At 38.2% G+C, this 24,478-nt stretch overlaps 1 protein-coding gene across 1 annotated transcript in view; it reads left to right on the top strand.

Annotated features, from left to right (window-relative positions):
• The window catches only part of DOCK3 (dedicator of cytokinesis 3), a 181,659-nt gene that overhangs the window by 51,758 nt on the left and 105,423 nt on the right, over positions 1-24,478 (top strand). Inside the window, exons 6-8 of the mRNA XM_033517541.1 lie at positions 7,537-7,685; positions 15,526-15,610; positions 23,099-23,140. Coding sequence (XP_033373432.1) covers positions 7,537-7,685; positions 15,526-15,610; positions 23,099-23,140 — 276 coding nt within the window. The remainder of the gene's footprint in view (positions 1-7,536; positions 7,686-15,525; positions 15,611-23,098; positions 23,141-24,478) is intronic.

The raw sequence follows: 24,478 nt of genomic DNA, 5'->3' as shown, positions 1-24,478 counted from the left end.
ATTCTTACATTTAAGAATGTCTAGAACAAGATGTTCTTACAACATAAAAACAAATAAGGACATTTAATATCCAAAGGATTTGGAACTGAATTCAATAAATGTAATATGGATTGAAAAGGGGTGTTAATGTCACTTGTTTTGCAGTATTATAGAAACGAAGAATTAAACTTCTAAGTTTATCCCCTTCAATTGCATTTCTTTAAGCTTTGTTAGAAGTTTATGATGATGTTAGGAAATGAGTTTTATGATACTGTTGTCCTAGTGATTTAGGAACTCAATTCAGTGTCACCAAAGCCGTGGTAAGCTGCAGGCTGTGCCACAGTCTCATTAGGCAGGGTTTTCTCCAGCCCTCAGCTGTCAGCAGCAGCAGCCAGGGTAGGGATGGGCACTAGACAGAGGACAACTTGAGGGTATTTCTTCAACCAAATTTTATCTCTTCTCACTGTAATTATCCCACACAACCCCTTATATTGCTTCCTGGAGAAGACCAATCTCCCTTCTTTGCATCCTATTTTTTCTCTTTTGTTTCTAAGTAACACTAATTTAGCCCCAGAATACCTGTCTCATGCTGGCCAATGCACATTTCCTGATGATGGTGATGCCTAAGAGTAGCAACAGCATATGAATACTGATAGCAGGAAATGTCAGACACCAGAACTGTCTCATATTTGTTTTAACTTGTTTCTGTAACTGTTAAATGTTGTCATCTTGTACTTGTCCCAAGCTGCTGTATTAGACAACTCAGGCATCTTGAAGCTGCAGATAAGGAGGGGATATGAGAGTCAAGATGCACATCTTGACTGCCAGGGAGTATAATAACTTGTACTTAGAGCTATTTACATGTGTGGCATGATGTTTAGAGTGGAGAAGTTGTTTGTACTGTACTGAGTTACTATAAATACAAATAGGCTCTGAATTGCACATTAGTGTGAGTTAAGCATTTAAGGTCTGTGAGGTGATACAAACAAATAGGAGAAAACTTCTCTGCTTGAAGAAGAGCAATATATTGGGACTAACCCTTTGTAAAAACATTTTTCTTTGTAATATTTTGTGGAGAGCTCTGAACTGAGATAGGTTCATTTGTTAAAGAGAGAGCATTGTGACAACAGATTTAAATATTACCCACGGCCCTTCATAGGAGATCTAAGGAAAGAGAACAGCTTTTTTTAAGGCAAAAGAGCTTTGCTAACCCTGTGAGGAGTGTCCTCCTGTGTCCTGCTGTTCCTTAAGTTGTACTGTTGCTGCAGTGCTACTTAGGCTCCCCTCTGCCAAGGGGTTTAAAGCTGTGAAAGGCTGTAGAGTATTTGTTTGGTTTGCAACAGACAAAAGGTATCACCTATTTTTTGGATGTATTGGTAGGTAGGTTTGATTTTAATACTCCATTTTGGTTTTGGAGCAGAGCAAACCATTGTTGTTTTCAGTTTATCATAAAGAATTTGAATGTGTTTAATTTTATTTTTTTTTTTTTCAAATGTGCAATCTAAGCCAATGGAGTTCTGGAATTATTTTGGAGGCAATCCAGTTGTTGCTTTGCTGCACAAGGTTTCTGGTAAAGCATATTAAATGCTCCTCAGGAGTGGGGGAGGTCAGCACAAGCACTGCTCAAATGGAATTTCCAATACATTTGGGAGAAATGGGGGGAATAATGGGGAGAGTGGTGAGAAATTTGCATATACACTGCTAGTGTGAGGTGCCTGTATCCAATCAGCTTCTCTGTGATTTAGGGCTCCATTTTTCTGAGAATTTAGTTTTATTTTGCAGCTCAGGGAAAGCCAGGATTGTTGGGTTCTTCTTGGATTGTTGCCAAGAGTGCAAGGAACCTTTTTGTGAAGTTACTGATGTAAATTCAATATATCTTTCAGCTTTTGAGCTCTTTGGAAGAAGCATGAGGACATAGGATATCTAGAAAAAATTACTGTGCTACTGAAGTATGATATATGGTAATTCAGGCATGTTATTTAATCTTGTAGAAAGGAAAAGCTTGTAGCAGCATCTCTGTTTATCTTGTACAGGCTTTGTTTTGTTGTTTTTTCTCTGCTTCTGCATCCTTTATTGATGTTACATCATTCTTTTTACTGCTTAAGTTCTTCCCTTGTCACATATCAGTATATTAAGCTATTTTACTCATTTTCAATGGCAAAAGTCTGAAGAACTTGTTTTTTCTGTCACTCTGATTTACTGGGCTTTATTACACACTGTAAATCGAAATGCCCTCTGCGAATACAGTAGAGAATCAATTTAGATAGATTTTTTATTGGAGTAAATAATTTTGGTTTGAAGCTAAAAGCTATGAATATTCATAAGACAAAATAAATACAATTCATGATAATGCATCCTTATGAATAGAGAACTAATAAATAGAAACTTTCAGGATAGAAAAATGAAAATAAACCTGAACTGAGATGCCTTTCTCAGTCTTTATTTGGAAGACTAGTGCTGCTTCTTGGACTTGATGATCGTAGAGGTCTTTTCCAACCTTAACATTTCTGTGATCCAGTGACTCTGAGTGTTTAATGGTGTCCTGTCAGAGAGGGGTGAGCTCAAACCCAGCCTCTTCTGAAAACCCCAGGGTCATACCTCAACCCTTAGTGAATGGAGTTTGTAGTTTTAATTAGGAGAATTTGTAATTTATTAACTTTATTCTTGCTTGATGTTATTTTCTCTTATTTGTTGTCTGTATATTTTAACTGTTTTTAAAGTCCATTTTAGTTCTGTAATCCAAGAGGACCAGCTGTCTAGGCACATATGGAGAACTGATGAATATGTGCAAGTATTAATTGTGTTCTCAAATTGCTTTTTCTGTGGGTGCCAGTCAGGACACCTGTGTACTGTCCGCATCTCCCACACAAATTTTTACTCTTCAATTCCTTTGAATTGAATTGAATCCTTCCTCTGTTTTGAGACAACTTTGAATTGACCTGTAGTCTGACCTTTATTGATCAACAGGCCCTTGATGAATGCTCTCTAATTTGATAGTGATGTTTAAGGTTTGCATAGTAATAATATTACAGATTTTGAGTAAGACTAAACTATAAATGTTTTAAAAATCTTTGCATTTCAACAGAGTTTTAATATGAAGTAATTTGCCTAATTAAAATCATCCGGACAAAACTGAGAAGAAAGGCAGGATTTTTTCTGTTGTTTGTAGCTTTAGTATTTCCTTTCATGTGCTGATGGTGCTTGCAGGCTTTAATATCTAATGTAGATACCAAAATCCATAACAAGGAACCTGGGGAAAGCTACTCACTTGCTTTTATAAGGAAAATAATTTTTTGCGCCCTTCTCCCCCATTACAGCTTACAGCAGTTTTATAGGAAATGTCTTAAGGGACTGCTCTTGAGAGAGGCAAAATCCTGACTTTACAGTGGTGGTAAATGAAGTCATGGTAACAAAATGACTATAAATAGGTCGTCATCTGCTGTAATATACCAGTCTGTTATATATTTTCGTGTTATGTGGCATTTATTTAGAGAAGAATGGCAGAGGCAGCCGCAGTGTCTCGGAGGCACCTGAGGGGTGGGAGCGGGGCCTGCTTTGTGCTCGGTGCCTTGGGCTTTGTGGCCCAGGGGCGCCGGCCCGAGCTCCTGGGCAGGGTGCTGGACATGGGTGGAGCTGAGGGAAAAGAACAATTCCAGCTGCTTCCACAGGGCCGAGCTGGGGCGGCCTCTGGGACAGGAGCTTTGGGGCAGGGAGATGAGGGGGAAAGGGGAGAAGCAGACACTGGAGCCGAGCAGGGGGAGGGGAACAGGCCGCGGAGCTGGGATCTGTGCTGGGATCCACACTGGGATGGATCCACGCTGGGATCCACACTGGGATCAGCACTGGCATCTGTGTGGGCAGAACCCACCCTGGCACAGGAGAAAGCTGTGAGGAGGAGGGAGGAGCTGCCATGGACCGACCCCTCCATTCTCCTGCCACTATGGGATAGAAGTGATTCTGTGAAGGATGGAGGAGTAAAGGGAAAAATGTTTGGCTTGGGAAGGAGGTGCTTGAGGACAAGGGTTCTTTGTGTCTTTGTATCTCACTGCCCAACTCTAGTGGAATTGGCAATAAATAAATTCCTGCAAGGGAGGTCTGTTTGTCTGGGATGCTGGTCAGTGAGTCTTCATTCCAACCCACAAATATTGTTATTTCCTCCTCCTGCCCCAGCCTGTTATAGACAGCCATCTTTCCAAACCCATCTTTTGGCTTTTGAACTCCACAGAGTTAATATGGAGCCATAAAAAGAAAATATTGCCGAATTCCACTTTTTGATGCATAGCTGCACATCTGAAGAGTATCCAAACATTGATTAGCGTGACTTGTTAGTTATAATGGATCAAAGAAATATAGCAAATGGTTTTGTGTCTGGGGATATTAAAATCAGGCAACAGGACGTGTTAGAGGACTTGTGCTGTTTGTGACATGAGTCCCAATTCATTAAAGCCATCCAGGTTCCTTGTTTGTGTCTCATTTGAATTATTACTATAAAAGTTCTGCAGAAATAATTTTATATTCCAGATTTGACAAATATGTTTATAAATATGCACACAGCAGATCATTCTGGATGGACTAATAAAGTTCTTGCTTGGGAGCTTGTGATAAAGCCAGCTGAAAAAATTAGAGGTTAGAAATTGTATGAAAATTAACTGTGAAACAGAATGAATGCTTACACATCCAACTGACACATCTTTTATTTAACTGCTAACAAAATGATAAAGTTTCAGGTTTATTTATGGTGCTACTCTTGACTAAAATTGAAGGATTTTAATACTTAAAATTAGGGAGAGGGGGTTTCTGTAAATGCGGTGTCTGGGGCCATCTGGTTTACAGGTTTTTTTACACAGGGATAGGAATCCTGATTAACTTAGCTTAGTGTTGAATTTTGAGGGTTTTTTTTTAATCTTGAAAGAGAGAAGTCATTAAAACGTGAATATCTCCTTCCTTCCTTCTCTCCCAAATGAAGCTCATTAGTCCCTGGGCTCTGTAGTGTGAGGAGGGATGTTAGAAACCGATTTTTGTTTGCGTCAAACTCCCTTCTGCCTGCAAGCCTGGAATTAAGCCACTTTCAACTCTGTTCTAGCTCTTCTCTCTCGTGAGCTTTTTCCTTCATTATCATGGATCTTGCATCTATGGTTCTTCACAAGACTTTCCCTGAGATCACAGCCACAGCTCTGCTGGCTTCCACCTTCTTTTATTCCCTTCCTTCCCTGGACCTTGGATTTTCTGGAAGGACACCCTGTGTTTAGCTCTCTCTCAATACTTGTGCATTCAGCTTAAAGCAGGCAAAACACTTGTGTTCTGTAGTCTCCTTTATTTGTATTTAAAGTACTTCTGATACTACTGTATAAAATTACTGTTTAAAACAAACATAACCATAGAACATACTGTAATTTAACCAGCATGTGTTCTGGACCTGACTGCTTTGATAACCTTGAACCATTATTAGGGGAGTGAGAAAGTGGCTCTCTTAGCAGGTTTATTTGGGAAGTCTGAATATGATGCTTTGGGGCCTGATTCTTATGGTAGTTCCATTCCCAACTGTTTTGTTATTAAAATATACCTTATTTACTTTTTTGATACTTCTAAACTAAATTGTTTTCATCTTGTGTTTTAAAAAAGTGACAATCTTTTCTTGTTCACATAAATAACATATAAAAATGGACATTTCCTATACCATAAAAATGGACATTTCCCATACCTACTGTCATTGTCAGCTTATGTAGGATTTACTTGTGACCACATTTAGTAGTAAAACCTAAACAAAATTGAGTAATTTTATATTTAACAGTTATGCATGATTACCTTCCTTGCATAAATATTTTCAGCCCCAGAAATTTATGTCTTTCTGTTAGGTCTGATGTCTGTTTTGCTTTCTTTCAAGCAGAACCAAAACCAGTGATGATGCAGAGTTGAAGTATTGTGCATATTTTCATCTTAAAATTGTTAGATAGGAACAACTGATGACGCCATCTGTGCTTAACCTGCTTCAGGAAAACAGATGTGTAATCAGGTTCAGAGAAATTAAAAAAATGCTGATCAAAATGGATTGCATTGATGTCTGTTTTCCTAAGTCATGCAAATCTAGTGGTCTTATAGGGAAACAAATTCAAGTAGGTGGAATTTATTTTTTCATCTCATCTCAGCTATTTTTGGTAAACAAGTGAAAACCACTTGTTCTAATAATGTGTTGCAACAGAAAGCACTTATGTTTCTGTTTGTGGATGCTCCTATATCAGATGTAGTCTTGGTAGATGCAGGTGTCTTTATTTAGGGGGCTTTTATAACCCTCTCATGTACAAGCAGACGTGATCAAGGCAGTGCCAGCTGATGAAGTCTCCATGTCAGTCCATCTACTCCCTATTTTCCCAAGTGAGATTCAAACACTTCAGGCTTAGCAAAGCAGCGGGAATGGAGCTCAGCTGTTCAAAAAACAGCATCCAGCTGCATCAGGAGATCTTGTTTTCCTTCTTGGGCTCTTCCTTCATGGCACATTGGCTGGTTTTTGCACTATTGCAGACTGACAGTGTGGAGATGAGCCCCCTTGACACACACTCCTGGCCCAGCACAGAGTGCAGTAGTTTGGACACGTGTCCTTATTTTATCTTATCTTATGGGTGCCCTTGGTTGTTGGTCACAAACTTTCCTTTTTGGGGAATTCACATACAGTTATTTCCTGAAGGGGAAAAAAAGTATTTCTTTTGTCTTCTGTTCTTCTGTCTGGTCTTGGGAGATTTGGTTTTGGTGAAGAGGTTTGTTTTTTTCCCTATAGTTAAGTAATACCAGTTCTTTTGGAAAGGATCACAGTGTTGTGTAAGTTTTTGGGGGTATTTTCTGTTTATTTGTCTTTACTGATGGTGGTGGTGTGGGGATTTTTATATTATCTATGGTAATTTTTGTCTTTCATAGTAGTTTTCCTGGTGGATTTTATTATTAATTGCTTTAGTCTTTTTTAGAGTGCCAGGTGGTGAATTTTCACACACACCCCCCCTCCCAATACCTGGCTGAATTTTAGTAAATGGAATATCACAAATAATTAAAAAATGCTTTTTTTGTTGTGGTGACTCATTGTTCCTGACTGCTCAGAGCCATTCAGTTAGCTGCTGACAGAAGTAAGCTTTTTCACCTCTCTATCACTTGAAATCTAAAATTTTACATTTACTGTATGATTGGAATAAGCAATTCCTGCTGTGCCTAATGAATCCTCTTATTTAGCATTAGGTTCCATCAGAAAATGGGCATCTTAGCAGATTGAGCCTAAACCTCAGAAAAAAGTAGTTATTTAGTATGAATTGCATCAGTTAACACTACTTTTTGATGTAAATATTTTAAGGCTCATAAAAACTGGATTGATGTTCCTCTAGGGTAATTAAATGAAAATTGGGTAACTTATTAATCTCTTTCTCTCTGTCTCTCTCTCTCTCTCTTTTTCTCACACTTTGTCTTTCCAAACTTATTCTCTCCCTCTCTCTTTCTTTCCCCTGCTTTTTTCCCCCTCCCTGCCTCTCTTTTTCTCTCTCCCTCCTTCCCTCTCCTCCCAAAAATGTGCCTTTACAGAAACATAAGGTAGATCTGTTCTACAAGCTGCGGCATGTGATGAATGAGCTCATTGACCTCCGCAGGCAGCTGCTCTCGGGCCACCTGACCCAGGATCAGGTGCGAGAGGTCAAGAGACACCTCACAGTGAGGCTGGACTGGGGCAATGAGTAAGTACTGGCTCCTGTTTCTTCTCATTCTTCTCAAGTAACTTTTATTAACAAAAAAAAACCCCACACAACGTTTTCTTTCCAATAGTATTTGTGCACAGGGAGAACTTGGGATTATTTGAAAATCAAGTATAAGTTTTTACAGTGAGTTTATTGACTTCTACAGTGAGTTTTGCTCTTGGTGTGAAATGAGCTGTTTACCAGTAGGCTTCTCCTAGGGCTTCCTGCCCTTATAAAAGGATTAGGTCACTTCACTTACTTGGTATCAACCTAAAGATTATTAGGCCTGGGAGGATGTGTTCAGAGGTACTTAAAACTCATTTTTTTTCCATTGAGGAAGTATTTTAATGGTTGCTGCAAAAAGTAGAGAATCTCACAGTTAACCAGGGACACTGGAGCTGAGGCTGTGATATTTAAACTTTGTATCATGATACTTCTCAGAGGTTTAGAGTCTCCTTGGTCAGCTTCTTGGTGATTTTGTGGAGAGGTTATTTTAAAGGCAAAGACAGCTGCAGTTCATTCACACAGAAATGATCATAAATTGCCATTAGAGAGAGTTCAGCCCTTGGCCAGACTTTTGTGTCCTGGGCTGTGGATCAGACAGGTAAGTTGTGCATGACACACATGACATTCTCAGACAAACAGCAACTACTGTCCCACTGGGAGTGGAGTTAGTGCTAATGAGCATGTGGGAGTGGGGAAAAGTCCTGTAAGTTGACAACTAAGGAGAAAATGCAGTGTTTTTCACGAAGCTATGTTTGTTTGATTGTGTTTCTTGGCCACCTACCTCAAAACCTCCTCTGAGGGATATACCTGAACACCCTGATGGTTTAGCAGCCCCCTTGCTGCACTTTGTTTCTCTCTTGTTGAAGGATAGCTCTGAAGGACATAGACCAATAGATTGCATCAAGTCTTTCTGCAGTGCAGAATTGCAGATATTTTCCGTTCTTATTCCCAGTAGAATAAATGGGGAACCAAGAGACTGTTTCTGAGCATTATGCCTGCCTGGTTTTGCTCAGAGTTTATGGATCAAATTAGCAACAGGAAGCTGCAAAAATGCTGTGAGGGAAAAAAGATGAGGAGAACAGACAGCAGTGCAGCAGTGAAGAGAATAGGTTGTTTCATTAGGTGCCTATAGACCCTTTTTGATGTAAAACCTTTAAATAGGAGTGTAATTCAGACTATAAAGGTAAATCTAATGTATGACAATTATGGAGAAGCATCAGTGAAATCAGTAAATACATGCATGATTATATTCACCAACTCAAGATGCTTGTTTAAGAAAAATAAATTCTGTTTCTTACTACAGGTATTGAACTCCCTAGAGAAAGAGATGCATGATATTAAAGATACAAGCAGTATTTAAATATAAATATCTGGGACTTTGGGGGTATTTCTGCAACATCACTCTTTTCCACAGAATTTCTGGAAGAGTTCTGCCACTTTCTTCTATCCTCCCTCTGAGTTTTATCATGAAACTTACAACCACCTGTGTTAATCTGGTAAAACACCAGTGACTTTCATAGACATATTCACATAGTACTGCCCTTTCTCAAGTAGTATAATAGTGTTAATTGCTGTTCTGTCATACTTGAGATTTGCAAATAAAATAAATGAAAAACATTGTTACTAATATTGTCTGAGAAGACTGAGTTCCCTGCAGTTTGAGCAGGGCTGTAATTACTCAAGACAGTACAATTCCATTGCCATGAAGCTTTCAGGAAATAGTAATCTTACACATCTAATATATAACATGTTTGTTTAATTTATCCTGACCTTGATCATCTATGAATTGTATTATTTGGGAAGGAGTGATGCAAACATGAAAGTCATACTTGTTGTCATCACAAATTAGGGATTTTTTTTCACTTTGTTAAACTGGTACCATTTTCTCTTAAATACACTGGCAGTGGCTCTGAAAGTTGCCTCTTGGGTCCTGGTAGGAGCTGCTGGAAATCAAGGGACAGATACACTCTTTGGATAAATAGCTACAGATTTCTTTTTTTTGTGAAAGAATTCATTTAGAGTGTTTTCAGGCATTCAGTTTGGTAAGTTTTGTGTGCTTACTGTGAATATTAAGAAGTTTTGCTTTGTAGTTTGGCCCATTAAAATGTGGGAATATTATTTTTCAGTTATTGCTGTTAACCCCCTGTATTGTTGCTGATCATTCTTCTAACACAATACTGATTGCCCCTTCCCATAGCAATTCCATTTTTTGTTGCTTACACATTCTTTCTGTCCTGTACAAAAGAAAGATCCTGGACTCATCCTTTTTTTCATTCATTCATTTGTGCTTTCTTCCTTGTTCCACTCACCCCCAGGTAGTTTAGGTTTGTACACATGCAGGGCTGCTACAGAGGTTTTTGTATTTCCCAATCAGAATTTGGGAAATACACCAAAGATACCTTAAGATCAGTGCCTTGCTGATTTTAGACTTGCACTTTTAAGCATCTCTCTGTGTATTTTTGCACAGTCAAAATCTTATCTGCTGTTTTCTTCCCTGCTTATCTTGCTTGGATTTATACAGAATATTGCAAATACTTCTGCTTTCTAGCAATGTTTCACTCTGATGCAATTGGCCATAATATTGATCTATGGAAGTGTGAAATGCTATTGGAAGTGTCCAATGGTCTGTGAACAGCAAGGGAAAAGTTGTAAAGCAGGAAATAAACATTAAAAAGCTGAAGTCTGCTATTTATCATCTCATTTAAGTCATATTATAAAGTTGAATCTTCAGTTCTTGATCTCATTTTCTGTCATGTTTCAAGTAAAACAGTTACTTCATTTTGAAATTTTTGTTTAGGGTTTTGCTTCTACGTGAATGGATGAGTCTTTCAGCTTTTACTATTGCTTAGAATGGGAAACCAGAATGCAGCTTTTTTGCTGATGAAGAGCTGTTTCATTGTAGAGACTTTTGCACCAAAAACAGAGCTGCTATTTGAAATGTGAATCCTCTGCTTCTGCTTCAGTGCCAAAAGCTAATTGCAGCAGTATGTGCAATACCTTGTGTGCCAGAAAGGCAGATGAAGCTTTCTTCAAAGTAATTCAACTTGAAAATCAGAGGTCATCTCACCTGATCTTCAGAATCTGATTCTTTCAGATTGATGTAGCACCTGTCAGGAGATTACCAGGAAGCATCCAGGTCTCCTTGCATACTTAGGGAAGACATTTCCTTTCCTATAAATGTGGAATATATATTCTGTGTTTAGGGTGAGAAACAGAGTAAGGAGGGGGAGCCACCAATACCTTGATATTTTTGACAGACAAAAGCCATAAACAAGATGAGTTTGTAGGCTTGTATTACTTTTTAGTCAAAGGTTATTCTTTTCTCCTGTAAAATGTTATTAAAATCATTGCATTAAAAGAAATCTTCCAAATAGTTGCCATAAATTCTGCACAGAAAGATCCACAGGTAACCAAAAGGTACAAATGAGTGTTTAAAAAGAAAAACAAAGGGCAAAATATTAGCAATAAATCTTTTACACTGTCATACAAAGAAAATGAAACACACTTTTAAGGTCATGGTTTTTCTCTTGCCTCAGAATTGCAGTTGAAAAGCCGCAGCAGTTGGTTAGTACCTACTAACTACTGACATCCATAACTGTGGAAGGCAGGAATTGTGTGATCCAGTGAAGTCAGCACAGTCTTGAATTTCAAAAAGCCCTAAATTTCAGTGCTCACACTCTTAGATTATTTTGGGGCTTGGAGTGATTTATCCTCTTGTCATATTATTGTGACATAAAAGGAATAAGAATGACCTTTTTGGTAGTGTCGTAACAATTAGCTTAAAGTTAGTAGAATGCATCTGGAGTTAAGAATTAAAAGTACAGATGGTACCTGTTTGGAGAATTAAAGGCAGTTTTATTGCAGTAGCTGTCATTACATCAAAGGAGATCAAAATAGGAGTGACCAGCTTAAATAACCATGAAGAAATGGCATTAAGCATTGCAAGAAGAGCAGCTGCCATTTCTGTCTGAATGTACAACATCTTTCCCTGTCCTGAATATGCTTGGAGTAATGATTGAGTTGGGATTAAAGGCATAAGGAACTTTACTGAAAGTCAATCTTTGAGGAAAATCTGACTAACCTCTCTCTCTAGCCTGATACTGCCATGCTCAGAGGTATTTTCTACAATTCCCTTTTATCAGTTCCTAAGGTTATTTACCTTCATCTCATCAACTTCATTATAGGAAATAATTTCCTGTGTAGCATTACATCAGTACTTTACTAATTTCTATGTAGATTGCAGCCTCTGCAGTTTTTTGTATAACTTAATTCTGTCAAAGAAAATCATCAGGTTGTATTAGCAGTCTCATTTTGACAAACATGGTTTTTTCATGTATTTAATTTTCTGTGGATTTCTGTATTGTATTTCCTCCAAAGTCTATATTAAAGTCTGTACATAGTTTATGTGAATCACTGCCAGGATCATTTTCTTTCCCTTCACCATCTTCATATGTGTAAGAGAAATACAAATGGTATTGAGGCTTTGATATACTGAGAGAAGGAATACAAGAAAAAATGGTGGCTGCAAAATTAAAGCTGGAAAGGTTGAAGTAAAGAGGACATTTTTGGAGCAGAGGTGATGAGATCTTGCACCCACAGATGTGATGAGCTCTCCCAATCTGTTCTTCAAGACTGAGTTTGCATCTGAAAGGTTTTATTCTTTTTTTTTAAAGTCAAATGACATCTTTTTGCAAGTTTTTTCTAGGTAAAGTTGTCCTGACTTGTGATTTTATGAATTCTAAATGCTGTAGTGTATGTATTATAAATAAATGAACGTACTAGAAATTAGGACTATTCTTAAAAATTACCATTAAAGCCAAGCTGATTTTTTCTAGAAGCCCAGGTAACCTTGAGTTCTGTGTTCATCCCTTTCACTATTAAAAAGCCCTGTATTTTTGGCAGTTGGCTTGATTTCATATTGAGAGAAAATTATCTAGAGATTTTAGGTGGTGGATTTTAAAAATTTTTATCCCCTAAAGAAAGGAAAATTGTGAAGATTTTTATGTAGAAGAGGAAGAATGTCTAAATGCCAGCTGAAGTATCCCAAACAGATGCAATCAAGAGGTAATTGATAGGCTTGGGGATATTTTGTGGGTATACTTGGGAAATATTTCTGAAGGGCAGTTCGGTGTGAAGGCAGAATAAAAGAGCACGAGAATCTGCTTGTAAAAGAAAGTATTGTGGAGACAGGAACTGTCAAATAAACAAACCAGCACATTATGTAATTTTTATGCATGCTCTGTTTTGGAGAAATACTGCCTGGCAGCTGGGGCTCTTCTGTTCCTCCAGTGCTTGATAATAGAGAGGGAAAGTGGGCCACTGACTGCCATTGCCATCTCAAGCATTATGTTGTCAGTCCTTCACAGGCAAAAAAATAATTGATACAAATTGAGTGTACAAACCTGAGCTTCCACCTGCACAGTAAATGGCTGCACGTTTGTGCTCCAGCCAAGACACCCTTATTTGCTGGGAGCAAGTGTTGTGCAGGATTAACATAGTATTAGAGAATGAGAATCTTCTGGGCTGAAAATCCACGGTGTTAAGGGATTTAACTAAAAATAGGGTATTAGATAAGTTTCACAGGGATGCTGCTGCAGTTGTGTTGAACATTATTAAGCAGAAGATCATGTTCTGAGTAATGAGTGCAGGCACTGCTTCACCCCAGCACTCCAGAGAGCTGAAATGATGTGAACAGAACCTCATCAGGCTGGGATTGGCTTGGCCAGGTTTTCCTGGGGAACTCAAAAACAGTTCCATGACTGTCCTGGAGCTGCAGTGCACACACGATGGCTTTGGTAGCCTCAGTAGGGAATAATTTGTTCATATCTGTGTGCTGAGGGGAAATTCTGTTATCAGTGTACTTTAGGGGTGGGAGTGTGCACACATGTGAATGAACAGGGTGTTTGGGAGGTTGTTTAGATACTCACATTCAGGAAAGCTTCTGTGAATGAATTTGATGAGCATTGACCTTTTTTTTTTTTTAAAAAAAAAAAGGCTTTGCAGTGATCTCTGACTGATTTTACCAGTTTTTTGTGTTATATTTTTTGATTTTCTGTGATAAGTAGGCTCAACTGGCAGCTGTGGGTAAGGATTACCTAGTGTGTCCTTATTTTAATCTTTTTTCATTTGGTAAATAGATGCAGTCATTTTCATCATTGCAGCTGCAGTTTTCAGATACTGCTCCTGGGCCACAGATAACTTGTGTTTGATAGTTTTAACCAAAACAAAGTGTGAAACCATGACTTGCACAATGTAGCATTAGAATTTAGTATTTGACATGAAAGTGCATTGAAGAAGGAAAGCTGCTCCCTTTTTTCTATTGAAAATATAATTGATTTGAGCAAAGAACTGAGAACGTGGAAATTCCAGTAGGGTTTTTCAGTGACCATATAGTGCTGCCAGGGCAAGTGAACAGGGCTGAGCTGTATTTTGGAAATGTATTGGTTTAGGGATATAAATAAAGAAGGAAAACAGACTTATGCAAAGTTTCAACAAAAGAATTACAGAGTTTGGAAACTTGTGGATAACATTTAAAAGCACCATGGTGAGCAAAGGTAGCTGAGCTTCCTCCAAACCACTGGTTCTCCCCAGCTGTTGTTCTAAGCCAATTGCTCAGAAAGAGACACTGGATTGCCTGGAGCCTTCTGTTATTGCTCCACACAATTACTCTAAAGTACCAGAGAGGTTTTTCTCAATAAAATTTTTCATCTGCCATCAGGAACAAGTCTGTGCAGAATGTTTCCCTCTCTGATTACAAAATTAAATTGACTTTTGCTTTTCTTTTATAGTTCGTGACAGGAGTGCCAAGGTAGTTCGTGAGGGCACCTCTTCTGAAATTTTGATTTTTTTTCTTTAAGACTGTTAAGAATTTCAATATAAAATGTCTAGAAGTGAAGTATCAAAGTTACATAAGGCAAAAGCAAGAAAATGTTTTATTCATGTGTTGGATTTTTTAAAAATGTACTCTACTGTGTGTTTAGTGTAGCTTTTCATTGTAATGCTCAGAACTCTGTGCCTCAGAAACTGAAGATCTATGGAGCAAAACTTGGGGTTTGTCACCTTTAAGGTTGTCTTGTTCTCCAGTCTACAGTTATTAATTAATCATTAATGGTTTGCATTTATTTGTCTGGATAAAAAATATCTCATTCTGTCTGCTAATGCTGTGAAGTGTGACCTGAACTGCCTTCTCTACAGCTGAATTCCTTACCTAGTCATCTTTGCACTGGTGTTTTTTTAAATCAATTTATATATTTGATTTGAGCCAAAATATTATTTCTGTTTGGAATACTTAAAAATATTCTGCGTGTTACAAATACAGATTAGGATTATTGTTACTGCAGTTACTGTTTATTACTAACAACAAATATTATGTTTACATGGGGGTTCAGTTTTATGAACACCAGGAATATCAAAGCAGCTTCCCAAGGCTCAGGATCTGTTGGCACATTTGAACATTAATGGAAGTTTTTCATTATGTAGTGAAGGATCTTACTCAAATACTTCAGCAGCAACCAGAGTATGAACTTTATTTGTCTGCTACAATTGCTTGTATAAAATTACCTTGTTTTGGGCACTGCACCAACATATTGGCCAAAAGCTTCCCCTGCATTATTTGCCAGAGCTCCACTGAAGTCAGGGAAGAAGTAGTAAGTTTGTAGTGGGATTTTTAAAACTTTGCATTAGGATTTTCTTTAGAATTGTTCAGTGGTTGACAACTGCAGTAAGACTGGAATAGTTGGGTATTTCTGTGTCCCTGCCCTGGAGGAGGCACGTGCAGGAGGTGCTGCTGAGCATTCCTGTGCCACACTGACACTGCTCCTTCCTTCTCTTGCAGACATTTGGGCCTTGACTTAGTTCCACGGAAGGACTTTGAGGTTGTGGATTCAGATCAGATCAGTGTTTCAGACCTCTATAAAATGGTAAGAAATTCTGTGGGAGATTCCTTTGAGATTTTACTGTGGGAGGGAAATAGGGGAAAATTGTTTTGTTCTTTACTCTTACATGTTTTCTTGTTTCAAATGGTGTTACAAGTTAAACATGTTTTTCATTTGCACCCTGACCACCAGAACAGTGTCTCCTGTACCCTAAGCCTTGGCATGCTTTGATACATTTTAATTTCAATTTACAAAGTAACATGGTATTAACTCTGGGAAGGTTCTCTGAGTCCAGAAAGTCGGTGAGAGCAGTTATTTGAGCAGATTTGCAGTGAAAAGTCTGGGTTAGTGGTTGCATTGATAATAAACATCTTTGCCCTGTTACAAAGACTTTTTGAGCTCACAAGAAAAGCATAATTTAAGCAAAACTAATCCTTGAACATTAAGGCCATCCCTGTTGTATGTCAGTGCTCCTTAGAAAGCATGGAGTGCATTTGAATATTTGGATTTTCAGGTGAAGTACACTTTATTGCAAGTTTGTCATTATTAGTCACTTGTACAGTTCTATTTATACATAATGAAGTTGAAGTTGTTTTGAAAATGTGAATTGTGCCATTAATGAACTGTAAAGCCACTGATGCATTTTACAACTTAACTGTGTTTGCATTCTCTGTTAGTAGGACTAATACAGATAATTTTGGTTTAAATTGTGATGTAACTGTACAGGGAAAAACATGGAAAATTCAGGAAAGTGAATGAAAACCCTTCCTCAGATGCTGTTTTATCAAAAAAAAAAAAAAGCCAAATAAAAACGCCTCAGCAATAATTTTATACAACTTCTTCACTTAATAGCTTTCAAAGAAAATTGTTGTTTTCTATGTAATGTTGTTACAGTGTCACTCACTTCTAGGAAGCTTTTAATCTCCTTGTAAAACAGTTTGGACTTTCAGCTATTTAAGATTAGGGGCAGAGAGTTCCATGGTTTGGTGATGGGTTTGGTGTGTACAATGTGACTTTTCCTGCTCCTGTGGATTATTTGCACCATGTAACAGTGGATTTAATGGAAAGAAGAATTATTGCATAAGAAATAGGAAAGTACACGAGTTTATCGTGCTAATTTTTAAAGTATGTTCCTACTTTGCTGTGGTCTGAGGAGAATTTGGTGCCAGTACAGAGTTTTCCTTCAGTATAGTGTGGAAATAACTTGGTAGCAAATTCCATCAATGAAGACTCGGGCTGTGAGATTCGTTGCTAATTAAGGATTGGTTTATTACTCTGAGGTTTATTCTGCACATTTTTTTACTCTGAATACTTGGAGTATTGCAAATAGGCAATATTTCTTGTCAGAGCAGGCTGATTATGTCACCCCCTAGTCCTGTGACTGTCTCTGTGCTGCTCCATCCTGGGCAGGGCTCAGGACAGCACCATTACTCCCTTCACACTTGACTGCTGCTGGAGTCTGTAGATGCAAGAGGACAGTGCTGTCTAATCACATCTCTTCACGGTCAGGAGGCACTTTCAGGAACCAAAGCAGCTAAAATCCTGCTACTTTTTTTTAATTTAAATATAGTAAAAAATGAAGGAAGGGTGTGTTGGTGACTTAGGTTGTTCTAGGGTTATTTTAATGTGGTCTGAGGATTGTTTTTTATTATTTAGCAAAAACACAGAGAGGGAATCTTCCTTACTTGTGGTGAAATGGATACTCAAATGAGCAATGAAGTTTTACATCATAAAATAATCCTGCAAGAATAGTTGCAAGAGCCAAATAACTCTTATATTTTCAGGATTGTAGGATGTTAAATGTAACATCAAAAACACTCATTAGCAGAGAAATGGGTGAGGTAATATATCAGATTTTTTTCTCTGTGACAACAGAGATTCAAGCATTTTTTACTCAGTCATTAGACTTAGCACTTCTCTTCTTGATAAATTGTAAGTTGTTAAATTTGAACCTCTGTTTAGCTCTTGTGTTTCATTGCTAAGTGTGTCTGTGACTGCTGGGTGATGCTGTATGCTTCTCTTTGGCAGAACTCTTGTGCTCTGAGGCCTTGCACATCCTGCTTCTCCACGTTACTCATTCTGAAGCTAAATGCCAATGGCTGCAGGATGCAGAGCATTTGTCAGGAATTGTTGCTTTGCTCCTGAAGAAAAGCAAATTGCCCTTTCCCTATGACAATGTTTGTGACTATAACCAATATGACAGAACACTTTTTAAAAATACATATTACTTTTGAATGGTGGGAAAATATGTTCTCAGAATTCTGCCACAGAGCTCAGTACTGGAGTTGCCACTGGATTGAAGTTGTCATTTAGGAACACAAAGTCCTGCAGAATGTCAGGAACACTTGGATGGCACATTTTAGTGGAAGGGTTGCAAGACACAAATGTCTGAAGTTGTTTCATAAATCAGAAATGTACAAAGCTGGTGATTAATTAGGTTTAGCTCTTCTATAAAGGTATTGAAGTGGGTATGTGTCTTCAGGACAAATTCAGGAGGTATATGGAAGGCACAGCTGTTGGCTGTGTAACTGCTGCAGCTTAGGCATTTCTGCCAATTGTGTGAGAGAAATGCCATTCATGCCATTATATTTTCCTAATGGAAAAAAATAGAGTTCCTAAATAAATAGTTTCAAATTAATGCTGCCATCACCTCATAACTGTTTCTTCTTTATTCAAATGGTAAATGTGATTGGTAAGAAGGAATAGTCAAGAAAATAAGACTTCAGTTACCCAAAACTCTACTAGGTAAGGAAGACAACTGGACACAAACTGGACAGGAAAATCATAAAATCTTTACGATTTTCTTGGTTGTTCCTTGTAAACAAAGCAGATTGACAGAACAGGTTGGTGTACATTGGGTTCTAAAGCCCAGTAAGAAGTCAAATGAGAATATGAAGACAGAAAGCTTTTTAAGATGACTTGGGAATGATGGGATTCACTCACCAGGCATTGTTAGGAAAGGAATGAGGAAGAACAACACTGAAAACTGATATCATGTGAAGGAGGTTTGATGAGAAAGTGGAGGTAAGGAGAATTGATAGCTCTTTCAGTAAATTAAGAACAAAACCACAAGATGTTCACTTACAGGCCAAGTTGGATGAATTAAGAATTTCTTCATTTCCCCCAGGCATTAGAGTGAAAGGAAATTGAGATTACTGAGAGCCAGTTTACAAGAACAGAATTACAGAGGAGTATAATAGAATAGCACAAATGGGTAAATAGAAAAATTAGAAAGGCAATGCACAAATTCAGATATAACAAGCTAATATGGTCAATTGCATGGAGAAACAGTTTTATATAAATAACCTAACTGGGAAGTAAAGGAAAGTTTTTATACTGGGGAAAACCAACTGGCATCTAATGCAATAAAATAATATCCTTTTGCCCCACTAAACTCTTATCAAGAGTTATCAATTCTTTATCAAGAAGTTTTCAGTTCCAGGGGGTTTGGAACTATATACATTCCAGTTGGGATCTTTGGAGAAGCCATATCAGACATGTTAGTGATAGTCATTGGGAAGATGGGCAAGGTTCCAGAATACCAGCAAAGGCCAAGCCAGTTTCACACCTTAAAAATAGGTGATGGAGGAGGAACTGGAAATTATTCTCTCCCTGTAAAAGATGCTAGAAAATAATAACAACAATAATAATAATAGCAGTAGAAAATTACTTGCAGCAAGGTTATGAGTAATAGTGAGTGTAAACTTGTCCAGAATAAGCAATTTAATAAAATTTAATAAAGTTCCAGAACATAGATAAGTCCAGTGAATGGAGGAGAAGCAGCTGATGCCATATTTAGATTTTGATAAAGGTTTTAAATGTTTGTTTTAATTTAAGCTCTCCAAAGGTCATTAGTTCTAGATGAAATTAGTGTAATGTAAACACAGATCTAATTAGAAAAGCCATACTCAAAAAAAAAAAAAAAAAGGTTGTCAATAATTTGATTAAATAGGAGGAGGGATGAATTTGCTGAATTTCTTGGGATCATCTTCCATTTCAAGTGTTTCAAGTTTAATTAAGGACTAGATGCTGAAATAAGGAGTCTGCTTCCTAAATATACAAAATCCACGAAGTTGGAAATGGTATTTCTGATTCTTTCAGTGGAGGGAAAGATCAAATTTCTAAATAATATAGAGAAATTGAAGAAATTATTTGAAAAATGTGGGTTTGTACCAGAGAGGATAATAAATGTAAGGTTTGAATCCCTGCAGGCTCTGAAGTACAGATTGGGACACTACAAGCTTAAGTGGTTTTGTAGACAAGATGTAAGGTTATAATGAAATCACAAGCGTAATTATCTTTTTATTCTAATGATGGATAAGAAAAGAATCAAGATGCCTAAGTTACAATAGCAAGGAATCAGTTTAAGCATCAGAAAACACTTTGATGAGGAAAAATATACTGAAAGTTGTATCTGTTTGCACAACATTTACTACTATCTTTTGGGAAAAACAAAGGTAAAACTGAGTTTTTGGTTTTTTTAGAATGAAAATGGATAATTTCTTAACAATCCTATTTTTATATCACTTTGGAAGACTTTTCAGGTTTTAAGGGACCTCAGAAAGGTCTAAGCAAACTTTCTGGTCTCAAGGCAAGGTCAATACTGAATTCAGACAATTCACTCAGCGCTCAGTGTTTTGTCCAATTGGATGTTGAAATTCTTCAAGGGAAAGGATTGGATCTGTGTTCTTATGTTCTAATTAGTTTTTAATAACTACCCTGATGGAGTTATATTTTTCCTTGTTGAAGCATTGGGATATCCCATGTTGTAGTTGATGGCCACAGTATTTTGGCCAATTTGCTGTGCTGTTCTGTGGTGAGCCTGGCTGCCTCTTGGTGCTGGGACCTTCATGGATACAGGAAGGCTGCCACAGGTCACTACAAACCTTCTCTACTCCAGACCCAAAATGCTGCATTCCCTCCATCCTCCTCAAACACCTTGTGCTGCTTCGCTGGCCTTTGCTGAGTGCAGTGTTTCAGCTCTAGCTTACTCAGTGCTGACGAAAAAGGAATAAATGTTATTCTCAGTCTACTGGCTCCATTCCTGATAACAGAAACAGTAAATTGTTAAATGTCCCTGCTGCCTGAGTGCCCCCCTGACTTATGTTTAGCTTGCTTTAGTAGGACCCTGCCAGTCTGCTGCCCCCAGTTTAGGATTATCTGGGAATTTGAGGCTGCATAGGTCTCAGGACAGACCCTGAAGAATTCACACCATCAGCCACTACCTTTGGAGCCTGCAAATCCTGCTGTTTGTTGGGGGTTTTGGACCAAACAGTTTAGTCTGCCCATGCAGGTGTAAGTTTACAGCTTGGGAATTACACAGGAATGCTGTGGAATACTGTGCTGAGGGCCTCACTGAGCTGGGGAGAGACAACAGCCACTAATCTTCCCTCATCTACTGATTTGGTTATTTTACTTCAGGGGAATCACTTGATCCAGCATAATGTACCCCTGATAAATCCATGTTGGCTATTTTCAGTCACCCTCCCATCCAAGTACCCAAAAATGGCACATACCCTCTGGGCACTTTGCCTGGCCAGAGGCAAGGGCACATAAATTAACTCAGTCAGTGATTGTATTGTTATAATGTGGTTCTGAAGCATGAAAGCAGAGAGTTAGTCAAATCTAATCTTTTGGTTGTGGAAAAATTTAAAACCTGAGGTTTTTACCCCTTATTTTTATAGATTTACCTCAGTGTACACTTTGTAAGCAGCAGTGTTTGCTGTGGAATCTCTTCAGACCACCTCTCATATTTGTGTTGCTTGAGTGTCTTTATTTCTTACTGGGATTTAGAGATTAATTTAATCAAAAGAAGTCAGGACACCTTGAATAGCTTAAATAACTGGTCTTTTCTATGCCAGCTGATGCTGAGTGGTTCCAGGTGACAAAAAGATTAAATAGGCAACTCAGCCAGCTTGAAGGCTTTTAACATTCAGAAGATGGTGCAATAGTTAGACAAACAATGGAGCTGGAGATCATTATTTTTCTATTGAGAGCGTGAAAGAGGACATTTTTATAACTGTGAATGTAAACAGATGTCAAAATATGCCATTTAGAATCACAGAATTGTTTAGCTTGGAGGAGACCTTTAAGATCATTGAGCTCAGCCATTCCCCCAGCACTGCCAATGCCCCACCAACCCCTGTCCCCAAGGACACAGCTGCACATCTTTTAAATCCCTCCAGGAGTGGGGACTCCACCACTGCCCTGGACAGCCTCTTCCAATGCTTGACAACACTTTGGGTGACAAAATTTTCCCTAATGGCTGATCCAGTAGTGAGGGGCCCAAGACTGAACACAGGATTTGAGATGTGGCATCACCAGAGTCAAATACGGGGTGTCCTTGGCCAGCTGGGCCCGCTGCTGGCTTGTGTTCAACTGGGACCTCTCCAGTTAGCCAGGACTGCTGGTGAGGGATTGAAAGTGGCTCAGTGAGCACTTCTGCCAGCTCCCTCAGTACCCCAATATCTCCTTGGGTTATTCTCATGATGAAGGTTATTTCTCTTTTTGTGGCAAAAAAATCTTATTTGCCTTCTGTGTGAAAGATGGTGTTGTAGTTTAAGATGCCAAATACATTCTGTGGACAATCTTTGATTTTTATGTCCTTTGAGGCTTCATGTTTGTCAACAGATCCTGATACAGAGTGTAAGTGTTTTGTCAGATTAAGATGTTGGGTTTCTAATAGGAGAGAGGTGGGGTGAATGAAGAGAGTATTTAATAATGTGTGGTAGTGTCAATGTTAATATTATAGTTTAAAATGCTAATATTAAGATGATGTTCAGTGAAAGGCATGGCAGAATCATTAATGATGGGGTTTTTTTAAAGCTCTCTGAAACCTTTTCAATTTAGATTAGTATTTAAATCTCCCTTTGGAGATTAAATGGCTTCAGTGAGTCTTGCAGTCCATTTTCTGATTATAACATCTTCTAGCATAAAAGGCTTTAAATACAACATCATTCTTTGAGTTTCCAGCCATGTCACTCTTTTATACTGATGCTTCTTTACAGGTGTTGCGCAGCTGAAATTGTAGAACCATCAATCATTTTTCAGGATTTCATTTTCTTATTAGAGTGAAAAGTTTTAACAACATCTAAAATACATTTTTCTTTCTCAATGACTGGCTTTTTTAAACAAATGCACTTTTTCACAGACAACATACCAGGAGGTGAGGATCAGTGGTGGGGTATCTTCCCACTTTGCAGGAGAAGACAGAGATTATACAGAATAATGAAATTTCCAACACTGTAATAGCATTTCTTTTTGAAATTCTGTCTAACTTGTCACAGCAATTTACTGTAAAAGCTAAGGTAAATACCCCCTGTAAATTCAAATAGTTAGGCTAAGAAAGGCTTTACTGAGAAAAGCCTTTAGGAAAGTGTGTGTGATGATACACTGTGAAAAAAAGGCCATGGAAAGTTGGTAATAATTTTAAAAGTAATATTTTAGAATTACTGCTCTAATGCTACATAAATATAATGTAAATATTTCTTACTTTCTAAAAGGTTTAAATGTTACTATTTTGTATCTCCACAGCATTTGTCAAGTAGACACAGTGTCCAGCAGAGCACATCACAGGTAAAGACCATCCACATTTGAAGTTTTTGTAGTCTTTAAGTCCTTGGTAATGTAGGTAAAGGTATGATGGAGATTACTGGGTAAGTCCTTACCCATGGCACACTTCCTCAGAAGATTCCCAAGTATTTAAGTCACTAAGCTCCTTCTTCAAATTTCCATTTAGGTATCTTTTCCTGAGCTTGTAACTGTTGTTCTTAAAAGATAAAATTGTGTAGTGAGATCAAAAGCCTCACTCTGCCTGTGTGACTCTTCTCTCTACCTGCTAACATGTGACTTAGTGGCTTCTGTTTCACACATCCTTTCTGTACTGATATAATCCAGTCCTGGTCATGGAACCTGGCTTTGATCTTTACAGAGATCTGTGCTTCCACAGGTACCTGTCTTTAAAGAATGAGGATTTCCTTGGATTTAATTTAAAATCCAGAACAAAATTCCTTTATTCAATACAAATCTGAACTTTAATTCTGGACATTTTAAGACTTTTTTTTTTTTTTTTTTTTTGTTAGAATCTACCTGTCCATGCATTCAGAGGTGATGAGCATAATGAATTTATGATATTCATGCAACCTATTTATTAAGATCAGCATGAATGGATGTGAAGAGTTGTAAAATCTGAAAGCATACATTTACTTACACTCTTTGCTCTTTGGCCACCTCAGTATTCACTGCTGTAAATAGGTCTTAGTATGTTAAATCAAAATGTAAACTTTGGCTTGATCAGTTGCTCATGTTTTCAACCCTTGTTAAGTTTTTTTATACTTGCAGGACAAACTGGCCTGTTAAACCTGGTTCTAAGTCATGGATTGTTTTTGAATGGAAAATGACCTTAATCTAGATTAAGTCCAAATGTTTCCCCAGCACTGCCAAGCCCACAACTAAACTGTCCCTCTGTTCCACATCTACACATCTTTTAAATCCCACCAAGGATGGCAACTCAAACAATTCCCTGGGCAGCCTATTCCAATGCTTGACAATTCTTTCAGTGAAGAATTTTTCCCTAATATCCAACCTAAACCTCCCTGGCACAACTTGAAACCATTTTCTCTTATCCTGTTGCTTGTTCCTGGAGAGAAGAGACCAAACCCCACCTGGCTACATTCTCCTTTCAGGGAATTGCAGAGGGCAATAAGGTCCCTCCTGAGCCTCCTCCAGGGTGAGCCCCTCTGCTCCCTAAGCTGCTCCTCATCTGACTTGTGCTTCAGACCCTTCCCCACCTCCATTCCCTTCCCTGGAGAGACTCCATCACCTCAGTTCTTCCTTGCAGCAAGGGGCCCAAAGCCCAGGATTCAAGGTGTGGTCTCAGCAATGCCCAGTACCAGGGGACATCACTGTCCTCAT

This window comes from Parus major, chromosome 12 (genome assembly GCF_001522545.3).
Source record: "Parus major isolate Abel chromosome 12, Parus_major1.1, whole genome shotgun sequence".
NCBI lineage: Eukaryota > Metazoa > Chordata > Aves > Passeriformes > Paridae > Parus > Parus major.
Note: the sequence above shows the minus strand (reverse complement) of the source record. Positions and strands in the feature narration are given on the sequence as shown.